This window comes from Phallusia mammillata, chromosome 2 (assembly GCF_965637545.1).
Source record: "Phallusia mammillata chromosome 2, kaPhaMamm4.hap1.1, whole genome shotgun sequence".
NCBI lineage: Eukaryota > Metazoa > Chordata > Ascidiacea > Phlebobranchia > Ascidiidae > Phallusia > Phallusia mammillata.
This window is the reverse complement of record NC_137253.1, coordinates 24,222,483-24,238,593: the sequence shown is the minus strand read 5'-3', so window position 1 is coordinate 24,238,593 and position 16,111 is coordinate 24,222,483. Positions and strand designations below refer to the sequence as shown.

The following is a 16,111-nucleotide window of genomic DNA, read 5'->3' as shown; positions in this document are numbered from 1 at the left end:
GAGCGTGATAAACCTCACTATAAACAAATAGTATGTGAAATAGTCCATTAAATTCGGGAATAAAGTTAAAGTGAAAATGACTTTTAGTGGGTGTTTCTTGTGAATCTACGCCCGTGCCTTTGTTTAAAGCAACAGCTATTTTATTCCTATAATTAAGCGTCTTAGAACTATTGAGTGATAACGTTGTTCTATGTTGCAACAATATTGAGATTTTTGCATTTTCAGTTAGTCGTCATGCATGAATAAACGGAGCATGACCTTTGTGTTCGATGAAAAAGGCAAACCTAAACAGAAAAGTGAAAGACTGTGCCTGGCCCTGTGCTTAGCTAAAGATTTGTTCTGACGTGGAAGTATCGAAAAGCCGGGCTCCTCGTCATCAAGATGGACTTTAAAGAGTCTAGAAAGCGATCATTAAATAATGAGAACCATCAGACGCCACAAAATGACCAAGGGTCTGGGAGTGCTAAAGTAAGAAAGAGGTCTAACGATGCAAATGAACTGGTATGTATAAAACGAATTGTTCTGACGTTAGTGTTGTTTGGCTGCTAAAACTTCATGTTTTATAGGCTCTATACAAACCTGCAGTGTTTGCACCTGAAAATGGGGTTGTTGATGAAACTTTTGTGAGGTTGACAAAGGAAGAAGCAGCATTGGGAGGTACGAAAGTAATTTAATTTGAAGCATGTTTTGTCCAATAAAAAACGACGCTTTTAACTTCACTTAAACTAGAGTTATTTTAAATTCAACTATTTTTAGCATCAAGACCTGCTCGGGTGTATGCTGATGGGATCTATGACATGTTTCATTCTGGACATGCTCGCGCACTTATGCAAGCTAAAAATGTTTTTCCCAACACATACCTGATGGTTGGCAGTAAGTTTACTGACCTTAACTAATAGGCCAACTCCAATATACCTAACAGCGAATGTTTCAGTTTGCAATGACCAACTGACACACAGATTAAAAGGTCGTACTGTAATGAATGAAAATGAAAGATATGAGGCAGTTTTACATTGCCGATATGTTGATGAGGTGGTAAGGGATGCTCCATGGACCCTTGATGAGGAGTTTCTCACAAAACACAGGGTAAGTAACAAATTGATTTTGTTTCATTTGAGCTAATTTAAAACTTTTTTGTTTGTTTTTAGATTGATTTTGTTGCACATGATGACCTTCCTTATGCATCAACTTCTTCAGATGATGTTTACAAACATATCAAAGAAAAAGGTGTGAAAGCATCTTAAAACAGTCATATCCAATCCAGTTTATAAGTTAAAAAACAAACCTTTTTTAAGGTATGTTTTGTGCCACTCAAAGAACTGAAGGTATCTCAACATCTGATGTCATAACACGGATTGTCAAGGACTATGATATTTATATACGCCGTAACTTGGCTAGAGGGTATTCTGCAAAAGACCTTAATATTGGATTCATCAGGGTTGGTGTTACTTTCCCTTTCTTAGTATTAAGTTCGTTTTTGCACTTACAATTACGTTTGGTGCAGGAAAAACGAATTGCTGTGCAGACCACTGTGGACACCATGAAAGATCGCCTAAAGGACATGGGTGAAAAATACAAGGAAATTGTAGGAAAAATAGAGGATCGTAGTCATGAAATGCTCGATAAATGGAAGGAAAGATCAAATGAGTTTGTCAGGAATTTTATAGAGATGTATGGTGCAATGGTAAGCGTGCAAATAGCACTTATTATTTATGATTGTTTGGTTAAGTTTATTGCTTACATAATGTTTGCAGAACCAGTACAAAGAACAAATCATGGAAGCCATTTCCCCAGGTCGTGTAAGTCCAACAAGTGAAGAGGATGACAGTCCAAACTATAGTTTTGATTATGACAGGTACAGTGCTATATTTCTAGGTGAATTAGTGGCACAATAACATGCCAGTTTCCTTGTCTAATTGTTGTTAATGTTTTATTTCCTCTTTTTGTTAGTCCAAGATCCCCAAGCTTTGTAGTTAAAGATGCTGCTCGTCTGATGCATGAAGACAGTGATGATGAAGCGAATTAGATGATATAGCAATCAGTGTTTCCCTTTGTTGTTGTTGTTGCCTATAGCTTGGCCTTTTTGCATAAAGCGTGGAAGGAAGTACGCATGAAAAAACCATACACACCATAAGGTCATTCACTCTTGTGTGACATGGTGTTAATGGGCAGTTACCTTGTTATTCACATTTTCATCAGTCACTGTTTATGGAAGCATGTTATACTGTAAGCTGGGTCATAAAAGTAGCACCTACTTTGCGACCTGTGTTGAATAATCTGAGTGCTAAAGGTCGAGTCTTTGGCTGTTATTGCGTTCGGCGAACAAAGTCCACCTTGTCACCTTTGTCCCCGGATCAGCAGTCGTAAAGTCGTGGAGTCTGGTTCACCATAAAGTGTTCTTTGCTATATCAAGACACGACAAAGATTGTGTATATTTTTGTAGCTTATGATTTTTGATGCTGTTTCGTTGTCAGCTGCATGACTCGGATTGTATTTTCGCGTTTGTGCAATCGCTCAATTTCTAGAAAAACGTCGCATTGTTTGATTTACATCACCATTACGTTAAACCGCGCTATATTGAAAGTCATACGCCCAACATCACTGCACTTAATAGTATGCTTTTGGCGAGATTACGCAGTGTGTTTGTTAACAAATTAAAGCTTGCCACAAATTTGCGTCATGCCTCTCTTCAGACATATCTTATGCAGTATGCAACAGCGTGAGTGTCATCGGTCGACATTTAAAATTACTTGTTACAACAACGTACGTCTATTTTGCATACGTGCATATGTATGGTGCTTGTTACTTGCACAGTTAAGCAAGATAAAAGGTAGACTACTGTTGTATTTTGCATTGTATGCATTGCATTGGCCATAAACTATCTCTAGAAGGTGAAAATATGATTTAACCTGAAACTTGGTCCTTGCACGGACAGACATAGCGTGAGTTTTTTAGTGACATTCAAATAAGCCTTAAAACACCAGAAAAAGTAATTGTTTGCGAAATAAATGTCTAAATGTAAATATTTTTGGTCAAAATTTCGCCACAAATCCGAACCTTGATGACCAAAACGCATGTATTTAACTTCTGGATTGTTTGTCCGACATCTCAGCCAATACTCGGGAACTATTATGACGTAACGCTTGCACTACGCAACAACGGTTTGATCGATATCTTCTGTACAAATGAAATGATCTGAAAACTGGGTCTGACGAAGCTTGCCTTATGAAGAAAAAGCGTTTGATGAAATTTACACATCATTGGACCACAGATGTAGGGCAAGCGTCAAGTCGTATATATACTCATCTGGCGATTTTCGATGCCATGTACTTAAGCACGATTTAAATCGACATCAGCTTTACTGATTACGATCTCTATCTGACTTCATACCCTTTCCACAAGAACAAACACAATCGGAGCTTACTGTTTATTGGTACGACCAGAAATTCAGTTGGGATAATTGAGTTACTCGCGTGAAAAACCAAAACCATATCAATAGTCCACATGACTGTGTTTTGCCTCCGACAGTATTTGCTAAATCGTCAGTCCGGCAATTTTGACAAAGACCGAATACTGGTAACGTATCACAAAATCCTCATTATTACCAAATCGTTGTCGGTTTCGTGCAGTGGTCGTGCATTTCCTAAAGGACTACTTCGCCGCTCGCGAAATCGTTGTGTATGCTTTCTTTTTGCTCTCTCTCTTGCTTTCTTGTTTCCCACCCCCTCGTTTCCTCGCGTTGCGCGCGCATACGCGAGTGCGGTGTAAAAATAAATATTAAAACGTAAAAAAAGCACAGTGCTAAAACAAGGTGATTGTACGATTTGAACAGAATGGTGTGCCGCCATCGCATCAGTATTTAACAACTTGGCCGCTACGGTCAAAAATCAATGAGAAAGTCGTGCGTCGATGAAGAATTGCGTTTCGCTTGGAATCAAATGACAAACAGGCAACAAATGAACTACAGTATTAAAGTTGTATTGCACGACACTAACAGAAGCTTCGGTTTCGCCTGAAGACAGGGCGAACGTACGCAGCTTTTTGCCTATTTTACGACACTATTTTTGGGAAAGAACGACGGCAGCGTGTTATTTGAACAATAACAAGTCTGTAGTCGTCACCAGGACGCACCGAATGTGAAAACTACAAGCGACAACAGGACGCCATATGGTCTAAGCATATGCATAAAATTGCCGCGTTTCGTGTAAACAGGTAAAACTATAGCGAGACAACCACATATTGTCAGCAATGGAAACTGACACGCGCTTGACACTCTTTATGGTGGCGGATCAAATTTTGGGCTAAAACAAAATGTTATACACTGTGCTTTCAAAAGACTTCCTAAGGGCGCGCGCTTCAACAAGATACAGCGTAGAGAGGGAAAGCATACCGGGAGCAGCATTACTTGGCCTGACAGCAGCTACCTTGCGCTGCCAGGGACTTTCGCTTGTCAGGCGGGGGAAGTGCTACAATTGCACGCGAGTACATACAGGCCACGTTCAACGCGCACCAAATCATCTACGAATATGCACTAGGTGCTGTGCGCGGGCCGTGCTACTCGCGAACTTTTCTAAGTAAAGAGCACCATTTCGTTTCGGGGTCGTTCGCCTGACTGACGAGACTTTTGTTCACTGCACGAATCCAGAACATTTACATTTTTTGAACTTACGCGCGGCGGGCAGTGAATTCTACAATCGCGGATGAGCCTTGCCGCTAAATCCTGACGCTAGGAAATAAATAGAAAGTGTACAGACCGTCAATTAGGCACAGTCATGTGGCGAAACAAGGTAACAGTGGTGCGGAAAGTTACGACTAGTAAGGTCGTTCGCACGTTCCACGCGAAAGATACGTATTTTTGTGGCGTATCCCCCCTGCACTGTTAAAGTATGTTTCACAGGGAGATGGATGTGTGTGAAAGAAAGAGCGTATATGTACATGCAGAACAACGAAGCACAAGGGCAGGCGACCGCGCCTCAAACGAAGTCGACCGCTTGCCCCGGCCAAATACTTCTTTACAAGTTTAAGGGGAGATGGACAAAACACGTATCAGGAGTCAAAAGGCCAAACGCTGTAGGTTTACAATTAATAGGGTTAATATTTCTCCCGTTTGGTTTCTCTAACACTTAACACACACAGCATACCGATGATATGTACAATTTACATTGGGATACAAGCGTATGAGTTGGCTGTCATTCAGTTGCCGAACCAGTCGGGACCTGACGACTGGTTGCCATATGAACCACCGTAGTCGTTGCCTCTGTAGAACTGGGGAGGCATGCCCCATCCGCTGGACACCACTCTACAAAAACACACAAGCTTGAAAATACAAAATAATGTGCAATAACAGCAACGCACTAAATTCAAAGCGTTTTTCCCAACCCCGTATTGCAGCAGTTTCAGTTTTATACGTAACACCATGATCAATAGTGCTCAATACAAAACTTTGTACATCCAGCATTGTAGTCGGTAACCGCGTCAGCGCTATCACATCCGGCTATGTTTTGAACCATGCGCCAACAAAGCAGCGACACGTCATCGCACGAATATACTGTGCAGCAGCTGCACAGTAGAAGCAAACAGCAACAAACAACGATACTTACCCTCGATTATGCATGGGAGCACCGCGTCCACCTCCAACATTTCCGCCACCGCGGGCGCCTCTGCTCTGCTGCTGCCGGTAATCACGTGACCCAAAGCCGGTCGAGAACTTTTTGCCTTGCGAACGAGGGCGGCCCTTCTGGTGCGAAAGTGCCATGGATTCGAGCCACTGTGGCACTTCCTGGGATGCCTCCAGCAACAGATCGACCAAGTCTTTTGCGATGTTGATGTTCTTTTGGTTGAAGAACGATGTCGCCAAGCCTAATGATTTAACACAACGTCACTTGAAGATAGTATTTAGCTGCAAGTATCTATCTAAACTTACATTTTTGTGCGTTTTATATCTGTAAGCTGGCATTGTTGTCAACGTCTTTCGATTTTGTTATTCGCCCGAAAGGTTACAACGCATTTTAAGCACTTTGAAAATTCCAAGTGTTAAACACAAACGTGTAGCAAAAGCAGGTTATGAGATATTGCAGATGTTTTAGAAGGACTCGTTGTTCATGTTTAAAATTTACCTATTCAGCACAGCTATTGCGTCAAAAGCACAGATATTGCGTCAAAACACATGGGTCAATTTTAAGTGGTGTACCAGCCATGCAACATTGCAGATATCAAGTCCAAACGTTGATTTGACGCCTGAAGTGGCGTTGTACTTGACAGCGATACGCCGAACGACCAAGTACGTTGATAACCTTAACATTAATCACCGAGCAAGCCCGCCAGACTCTTACCGATATTTCCAACACGACCGGTTCGACCGATTCTATGCACATATTCGTCGATGTCACTTGGAAGATCAAAGTTAATCACGTGGCGAACGTTGGGGATGTCCAGCCCTCGGGCAGCAACCTGTGGTCAAAAAAGAATAAACTCACGTTGTGCCTATTTTGACTGTGGCTAGGCCTGCTGGTGTATAATGTTTTTAGATGATATCAATACACTAACAGAAAATTTAGCCACATGTTCCATAGTGAAATATAATGACAAAACGTATAGATGATTTTGCCATATATTAATTTAAGAGTCTGACACAGAAAAATAATAATTCGTTCACATTAACTATAAAAGTTCAATTGTCAATACACGTCCATTATACTTGGGTGGTATTTAAAAACACATCAAGCATTGTTTGTTTTAAGTGCAGGAAACCACAGGGTTTATGAATGTGATTCTGAATGGATCGAGCAGTAATGTTCAAACATGCAAAGGTAACTCACAGCTGTTGCAACCAAAATAGGAAACTGGCCGGTCCTAAAAGCCATCAAAGCTTCTTCACGCTGTGCTTGTGTTCTGTCACCATGAATGCTGGTTGACTTGTATTTCCTGTAAGCATTCGGAATCATGTTTTACAAAGAATCTTAAGAAAATCATTGTGTACTGTAGAGAAGGGGTCAGCAACTCCTGGCATGTGTGCAAAGGTTGGCATGCAAGGTGATTATTCATGACAGGCCAAGTTCAATATATGTCACTATAAATGTAGCATAAACATACAAATATGTCTGCTTTCTGATTACCATTCAAATCAGCTGGTGCAAACCAATATTATGCTCAAAAATGCCAGCATACAAACGCATTATCATTTTGACAAAATAAGTTAAGTGGGCATGTAGCATTCAAAAGATTCAACAGGCCGACCCGTGCTGTAAAGGGTTATCTATCAAGAATTGACGTATTTTTGTGTATGTTATTTTACCACGGCTAACAAAGTTTGTCCAAAAAATTTTGCAATAGGCATGAAAGGTAATCCAGTTCAAATTTTGGTAAATTGTTAGCCATTATTAAATAAGGACAGTTAATTTTTAAAACTGACCAGATAACAACTCAGTATTTTAGGGGTATTGCGTACACAAGTTGTATAAAATAAAGTAAATAACAAACAACAGACCTAACTTTTTAGACCCCACCAGATGTTATCATTGTTTCATTGAACAGGCAAAATCTCAAATAACAAAAAAGTTATAACCCTTATAAAGTCACTGAAGCAGGGGATTTCAAGGTCCATAACACCCGCTAGCGTTTTGTGGTATTGAAGCCACCTTTCATCCCTTATACTTGGTAATCCAATAACTACATGGTATGGGATGCAGTGACTTTACAAGACAATAAACCCCTTTTATGAACTCACCTGCTGTACAGGAAATCGTCCAAGGCATCAGCACCTTTCTTGGTCTCAGTGAATATAAGTGTCAGTGATTTTGAATCTGCAAACCAAAGACAAACATGAATAAAGATTATCTAAGTACAATTTCTTTTTTGAATTTACAGCATAACATTAAAACTATACAAAGCATTTTGTAATCTGTTTCCAAAACACCAAGACTACATTATTTATGAGATATAAAAATATATATAAATGTGGAATTTAACTTCACAGTGTTCAATTGGTCTAAAATCACAGACAAGAACTTACCTAAAAAGTGTGTCATGTCAAAAAGCTAAAAGTTTCTGCACACTGGCATTATAAAAATCATTAATCCCTACTTGCACTAGTGGTAGATCTTGCATGTTTTGCAATAAAACCAATTCCATTACCTGTTGCATTGATGAGGTCAAGCAGAAACTTGTGCTTGTCAACTTCATCGACCCACACAACCTTTTGTGTAATGTTGGTTGATGTGGAGCCGACACGCCCAACAGCGAGGAAGATGTAGTTTTCAAGAAAGTCTCTGGCCAAGATCTGGATTTCTTTAGGAAAGGTAGCACTGAACATGAGAGTCTGTCGAACACCTGATAAAACAAGAAGTCAAAAATTAAAACAACAATTTTGGAAGAAGAATTTGTGGGATCATATTTGCTGCTGAGTTTAACATATCAAGTCAAGTTTAGTGAAAATGATAAATTATTAACAGTGGTATGCATTTAATGACAACATTTATCAGACACGAGTTGATTGGTCAAACCTTTAGTTGGCATATCATTGTTTTCAACAATTCTTCTGATCTGTGGTTCGAAACCCATGTCCAACATCCTGTCAGCTTCATCCAAAACCACAAACCTGAAGTTCAAAAAGCAATCATGGATTATGAGAAACCAAAACTATCAATCACTATAAACACTAAATTGTTTTGAAAAAAATGTGATTTGGCATGTGCAGTGAGACATTAATGTAGCAAGACAATTCCTTAGTCTCAGTTGCGGCCATTTTGGAACATTCACAGGTTAAAAATATATACATGCAGTGGATTTAACTTCACAATTTATCCGCAATAACACAAGCATGCCCAACCTGTAGTACTCAGGCCTATTCTACCCCTTGTAAAAAACCTATGATAAAGAGTAAAATAAACTATTTTTCACCTGATATAGTTTAATCCAATTTTGCTTCTTTCAATAAAATCAACCAATCGACCTGGTGTGGCAACCAACAAGTGACATCCACGATCGAGGTCACGCATCTGAGCACCAACATCAGCTCCACCATAAATCACACAGGGGCGAACATGGGAGCGATAAGAGAACTTGCGGGATTCGTCATAAATCTGTATTATATATATATAAAGTTTTTTGAATTTTGCCAACCATAAAAATTTGGGGAAATTTTTAACAACAAATGACTGTAGGATTATGTGATGGGTCTGGCGGCAAGCAAAACATTTAGAAAAGTAAAAATAAATAATATTTTTATATGTATACATATATCATAATTAATCAACCATAGCCGACACACCAAAAACTACCGTGTACACTTTTTTACCAACTAATGTTATGAAATAGCTGTTATGGAATGTAAAATCAATATTACATGGCACATGGAACTATTTTAGAGTGTCATATGGTTGCAGCCTGTGTAATTAAACAACATAACATGTGCCATATGTTGCTGGCTATTTCTTAATACTGTTTAATACCTGTGAAGCCAATTCTCTGGTTGGTGACAGAACTAGAGCAAGTGGGTACAATTTTCTGCGTCCACGTTGGTTCATTGTGGCCTTGTGTGATTCTCCTGGGCCAGATTCATATAACTGGGACAGAACCGGGAGCAAAAAGGCAGCAGTCTTGCCAGAACCTGTAGTAATACATCGTTGATCACATTAAATGAAACCAATTAAATGTAGTAACCGAGGTCAGTGTCATGCAGACCCCACCAGATTCAATGGTTATTTGGATATTTTAAAAGTATATTCATTACAAAGACAAAACAAATGTAGCAACCACAATTCTATACAAACAAAACACTTCAACAGTCAGTTTTAAATCACTTAAAGAGCTCTTCTGGAAATTGTATTAATTTTTTTTCAAAATACAGTTACCAGAAGAGGTTGATATTATGCCTGGCAACAACATCTCATATAAAAGCTAGTAGAAGTATGTGTTAACCTGTTTGAGCACATGCCATGAGATCTCGTTTCTTGACAATGATTGGAATTGCGTACTTCTGCACAGGTGTGGGCACTGAGTAGTTGCACATATCCAAGTTTTCGTTGATAATTTCACCAAGTTCGCCCTCCTTGAACTGTAAAAATCCACATACAATTCCTATAATTCCTAACTATATTCAATTTTTCTTGCTTAAACAACAACACATAACACAAAGTATTTGAAAGAAACAAATGTTTACAGGAAGCTGACTGTGATATTCAATACATAAACATACATTATCAATGTGGTCTGGTGCATCATCTCCTGTCGCCTCAACAGGAATATCTTCATATTTGTCAAAGTTGATACCAGTGTTTGAACCAGAAAATAGTGTTCTGTGTGGAAAAAAAGAAATTTCAATACTCTGTAGCTTGCTTAAGATAAAGCTGGATCACAATTTTGTAAACTAAATTTTATTGTTTTTTTTATAGTTTATTAAATGTACTTTTGTTACCTGTTTTTGTACAGAAATACAGAAAAAAATACGAAAAAGTAAGTCAAGTTTTTATCAGGTCATATGGGTTTTGTCTAACATGTAACAACTAACAGGGCATTAATATGTTAACAAAAGTCTTTTATTTACTTTTCCAATGCTTCATCTCTTGCAAGTGGTTTTGACCAATCAATAGTATCATTAAAAGCATCTCCACTGCCCTGACGTTCATCCCATTTTTTCGCCAAACGATCATCTTCTCTGTGACCATATCGACCACCCATTCCTGCCAAAAATACATTTAGTTGTGATTATTGCAGTGACAAAACACTTCAACGTAAGATGACAAACAGTTAAGCATTGAATTTAACAATAACCCAAGCAAGCAAATATGAGATTTTACCATTATCATCAAGATGGGCCCATCTGTCGGGTACAGCTTGTTGTGGGGGCCCTTCCCAGTAACCACCTGGCAATAAAATATTGGATTTGAACTTCATAGAGATTTAGCATTATGACACTGCTTTAATGCACTAAAACCATCTTCATTCAATGGTACATATAAAAATGTACATAGTCACAGTTAATATATAAACTTGTATATATAGCTAAAGATTCAAACATAATTGCTGAAGTTGAAACAATTCTTTTACCTCCTCCTTGATTCCAGCCACCACTTCTTCTATCATTGTATCCACCACCACGGTCATTGAATCCACCTCTATTGAAATTTCTATCATTGGTGTATCCACCAGAGGCAGCACCTGCAGCACCTGCAGCACCTCCATAGTTCATGTACTGTTGCTGTGGTGGTGGTCGGTAGTGACCTCCTGTTGAACATTTGTAGTTTTTCAATGTTGCATATTACAAAATACCCTTGTCAAATATCTTAAGTATAAAGACCTAATACAAAATTAAAACAAACTTCAAACCACTCTTCCTTTAGGTAAATTGGAAAAAGATTTAGTACTTGCTAGGTAACTTACTCAGTAAAGTACCTCTATAAAGGTCACATACAAAGTTCCCTGGCAGAATACTGTCAGTAAATTTTTCCTGGTACTTTTGTTTTAAATCACAGAATTCCAATATTAAGCAAAAACTTACTGTTGTAAAGTTTTTAGTTATCGTTTCATATTAAAATGATATGATGACAATTTGACCTATCAACATATTATAATTTCCGTTTAAAACCGTAGGAATTATATACTACTCAATTAGCCTAAGACCAAACATTCATTTGTAAGTGCATCTTTTAGCGCTATAGTAAAGAAAGCCTGTTGCCAGCAATTATACTTAAATTGACAAATCACAACATTATAAACCTGTCACAAAGTAAAGAACATTATAACTAGAATGGTGGCTTTCTGATATACTTCCATTTTATATATTTTATACGATATTTACCAATTTACTATACACATCATTTGATCTACACATATGATTGTTTTTGTCAACAAAAACTAATGGGTCCCCACACGCGTGTTTGTGCGGATTTACGGTAAACAAATGTTGCGGTGATTTTTAAATTCTTAAGAACAAATTTTTAGAAAGCGTTAACCCAACAATGAAAAATTTTGTTGTATTTTTTTGCACTATTATTGTCGTATAATTACAAAAACATTAAAAAAGAACGAAACAAATACTTTCAATTTAATCTCTTGCTTTGACCCAGATATTGTCGTCCAAGGTCAGGTTTTAAACACAATTTTTTCTAGAAAGCTGTAACAGTTGTGTTACAGACAATTGAAAAGCGATTTGCTGCAAGTGTATACATAACTTTTCATTTAACTTTGTTTCGCAAAATGAGTACCATTGACCTGTAGGAACCTTTAGGGTGCACACACCAAACGACTGTTTGACCTTTTGACACCGTTTTCAATAGCACGCCATCCTTGGTGTTCAACAACACCGTTTGACCTAATTTATACATGCCTTGAGTATTTGATTCAAAAAAAAAAAAAACGCTACGTTATGGCGAAAGAAAGTTCTAAACTGTGTTAGTAATACCTACTAATTGACCTTAAGTAACCCGTGGTCATGCAGCGGCCAACCTAACAACGAGCATTTAAAAAACTTTTATCTTGCAAAAAAGTCAAGTTTATTTTTTCATATTTAGTTTGTTTAACAAAGTTTTGCTTGACATTATACGAAACCGAAGCACGCTTATTAGGTTTAAATCGCGTCATATGTGTGAAACCTTTGCCAAAACTGAAAATGTGAGTGATAACTTAATAAAACGACATAGCATTGCTGTGCAAAACAGCTGATTTCTAATCACCGAAACGACGTCTCGTAAAACGTCTGTCCGACGTCAAGCTGAGCCCTCCCGCTCTGCCCTATTATTCGTAAACGTACTCTCTTGGGACTTCTGCCTACAGTGTCTTTCTTGACCAAACGAGCGTTAGACACATTTACGTTTCGGGGGCCTGTGGGTGAACCGCTGGGTCATTCGGGGTCAAACTTCAGGTGGACCAAGTTCAGATTAATATCTAACATATGTCCAAATTTGAATAAATTTGAAGCACTCTTTCTTCACTAAACGAGCGTTACAAACCAGCGTTAAAAATTTTACGTTTCGGGGGCCTGTGGGTGAACCGCTGGGTAATTTGGGGTCAAACTTCTGGTGGACCAAGTTTAAATTAATAACTAACATATGTCCAAATTTCAATAAATTTAAAGCACTCTTTCTTTACTAAACGAGCGTTACAAACCAGCGTTAAAAATTTTACGTTTCGGGGGCCTGTGGGTGAACCGCTGGGTAATTTGGGGTCAAACTTCTGGTGGACCAAGTTTGAATTAATATCTAACATATGTCCAAATTTCAATAAATTTAAAGCACGCTTTCTTCACTAAACGAGCGTTACAGACCAGCGTTGAAAATTTTACGTTTCGGGGGCCTGTGGGTGAACCGCTGGGTAATTTGGGGTCAAACTTGAGGTGGACCAAGTTTGGATTAATATCTAACATATGTCCAAATTTGAATAAATTTCCCATAATTCCATAAAAGGGGACCCATAATTAAGAGAACTATTTTTCCAGAATTTGATTTTCGATATATATATATATATATTAGTGATGGGACGGGTACCCGGTACTCGGTACTCGGTATCGATGGTATCGAACGATTTCAGTGGTATCGATACTCGTACTCGGTATCGAAATATTTTGCCTCAGTTTTCGATACCAACGTGCGAGTACCAAAGGCCGATTTACACCATAGGAATACGGGGAACTTTATGCCAATATTTGCTTCGGACAGCACAAAATTGGAAAAAAGTTCCGCCAGTTTACGTATAATTATCTTTTTCGCTATCACGTGGAGATTACATTTTTCGGCATGTGTGTGTGCACGCCTGTACCCCGACCATGGCAGATAAATTAGCCAGTGATATACAACTAAGTACAACACTACAACTAAGTACTCGGTAATCGTACTCGGTACTCGGTATCGAAGGTATATACATGTGGTACTCGTACTCGGTATTCGCTTCAAAACCTGGTATCGTCCCATCACTAATATATATATGATAAACACATATAGTAAACTTAGCAAATAGGCTCTAGCCACAGTTCATGGGGAGACAATTTCTTTGCCTGAAAATATATTGTCTAACCTTGCTTGTCCTGATTTTGAAACCCTCTGTCATTGAACCTTGGTGGAGGGCCACTATTTCTGTCCCGGCTAATTCCATTGGTGTAAACATTTCCACGAGGTGGACCAGCATTGTAGTTACTTGGTGGTGCATTAGGAGGCATAGGACCAGGTGGTGGACCAGGCATCATAGCACCATATCGAATTTCTGGATGTTATAAACCATTTTACAATCAAAACAGGCTACAGAAAATATTAGCGTTTATACCTCCATTGGGCCCAGTCATTGGTGCTCCTCCATATGAAGCTGGGGGCATACCTTGAATCATTTGTGGTGGGCCTCCACGTCCCATACCTTGGTTTCTTAAATGTGGAGGGACATATCCTCCACCCGATCCAAAGCGGCCTTCTAAAAATTTAATTTCAGTTAGAAATAATCAATACTTGTTATCTTATTAAAGCTTTTTGATTTTTACTACATTTTCAAACCTGAATTATTTCCTGAGACACCACCTCCACGTCCAGAATTGATGTCAAGACCAGCCATCTAAAAATAATAATAGTCTTATGTAAATTGATCAACTGTGCCAAGGCCATTTAAAACTTTTGTAAACAATAAAAATCCACACATAAAGAGTAAAATACAAATACTTTACCTGCTGATCCAAAGACGGTCCATTAGCAGTGTTTGACATGACTTTTTGTTATCAAATTAAAACCTAAATTCAAACTTTAAAATTCTATTTGACTTATCCCTAAAACTGAAAATAAGATGTATATATAAATTTTACACCGAAAACAAACGCTCCAGCCAAGTCCAAACTAACACCATAAATTCAAAACCGAGGCAGTGTAAAAACCCAAAACCAAATACTGATCAAGAATAATGAAACAGAACGAAAAAATCACACAAGCATGTCTTCACGGCTCACGCCAACACACGGTTTCCTATCTTGCGGTTGAGGTCGCTACAGCGAAAAGCGTGCTCCAACCAATCATCTTCGCTTGCCGTTGCTTTTGTTCGTCCAGCTGTTTTGGTTTTGACATGCACGCGTAATTTAGTTCCTATGTAATGTTTTCCATCTCGCTGTCTTGGTTAAAAGCATCTTTTGATAATTAAATATTGTTTAAACGTTTTGTGAAAAATTTCAATGATGGCTTTTGCCTAAAATTAGCACACATAAAATATTCCTTATCAAAGAATCACGTGATGAAGGTGTCGTGAAAACTAAAAACGGCTGCGGCTCTCTATTGATTTTTGCAAACCTAAATATGGATTTTTTATACATATTAAAAATAACAATCTCATATACATGACAATGGGTTGGACAAGCAGCGAGTTTAATATTGATATGTTTAACTTGGGTAATTAGGCTAGCCTTAAACCTAGTTATTAGCTATAGGCTAGGGTTGCCATTCGTCCGGATTTTCCCTGACATGTCAGGGAATTTAGTGTTTAAATTTGCGTCAGGGAGAAATGTTAAAATGTACCTAAAAGTCCGGAATTCAGGAAAAATTATTTGTATATATTATAAAATTAATCTACCAACGGAGAAAGTTTCTAGTAGATAGCTACAACCGCGTCTATACCATGAAACGATAAGAGGTAAACTGGCGGCGCACAGGTTAACGTTAACTGTGTACCTATTATGCAGGGAACTAACTCACAACTAAAAGTCGAATGCGTGAGACATCAGAACATTTTTACAGTGGCATTTTTCTTCAAATTTAAAAAGGTCATTGTGACTGCCATCGTTTAATTTTTTTGGTTAAAAAAAAACTTAACTAAACAGAAGCGTGCGCAGAAAGTTAATTGACAAGGATCAGAGTATCGTATGTAACGTTTTCTCGTGTCGCTGTCCGTGTGACTTCCCAATATTTTAATTTATTCCGGAATAGAAGTGTTTGGATCGCAAAAATGGTCAACGCAGCGGTTCTCAGACTGGGGTCCGCGGTCCTTTAGGGCAGGGCTTCCCAAACTTTTTTCATCGCGACCCCTATTAATCTCTTCAAATTTTCCGCGACCCTTCACGGACAATATGATAAACAATGAAAAAATACGTTTGTTGTATTTATTGAAACGACTAATTCGAGCGAAAACTAAAAACAACCTACCGGTACTCGGA

General features: G+C 38.3%; 2 protein-coding genes across 4 annotated transcripts; one reads left to right on the top strand and one right to left on the bottom strand.

Moving 5' to 3' along the window:
- The first annotated feature begins 277 nt into the window (after positions 1-277).
- On the top strand, positions 278-2,675 carry LOC145212513 (choline-phosphate cytidylyltransferase A-like). Of its 2 annotated transcripts, XM_080080651.1 has the most exons (9): positions 279-501; positions 567-657; positions 757-873; positions 935-1,086; positions 1,149-1,227; positions 1,296-1,438; positions 1,505-1,684; positions 1,755-1,855; positions 1,951-2,675. In XM_080080651.1, exons 1-9 carry the CDS (start codon positions 382-384, stop codon positions 2,024-2,026), a joined length of 1,059 nt encoding a protein of 352 aa, XP_079936777.1. In that variant the 5' UTR covers positions 279-381; the 3' UTR covers positions 2,027-2,675. The 2 variants fall into 2 exon arrangements, with proteins under 2 accessions (XP_079936776.1, XP_079936777.1); XM_080080650.1 differs by having other exon boundaries at positions 278-501; positions 1,296-1,684.
- Positions 2,676-3,413: 738 nt separating this feature from the next.
- Positions 3,414-14,764, bottom strand: LOC145212512 (ATP-dependent RNA helicase DDX3X-like). 2 transcript variants are annotated; one of them, XM_080080647.1, is made up of 18 exons: positions 14,642-14,764; positions 14,475-14,532; positions 14,254-14,394; positions 14,008-14,193; positions 11,047-11,223; positions 10,797-10,862; positions 10,544-10,679; positions 10,196-10,295; positions 9,919-10,054; positions 9,450-9,607; positions 8,899-9,080; positions 8,502-8,596; positions 8,134-8,328; positions 7,727-7,802; positions 6,819-6,924; positions 6,333-6,450; positions 5,601-5,859; positions 3,414-5,299 (listed from the first exon to the last, which is right to left on the bottom strand). In XM_080080647.1, the coding sequence occupies exons 1-18, from the start codon at positions 14,678-14,680 to the stop codon at positions 5,194-5,196; spliced, it is 2,334 nt and encodes a 777-aa protein (XP_079936773.1). In that variant the 5' UTR covers positions 14,681-14,764; the 3' UTR covers positions 3,414-5,193. The 2 variants fall into 2 exon arrangements, with proteins under 2 accessions (XP_079936773.1, XP_079936774.1); XM_080080648.1 differs by lacking the exon at positions 10,797-10,862.
- Positions 14,765-16,111: the final 1,347 nt, after the last annotated feature.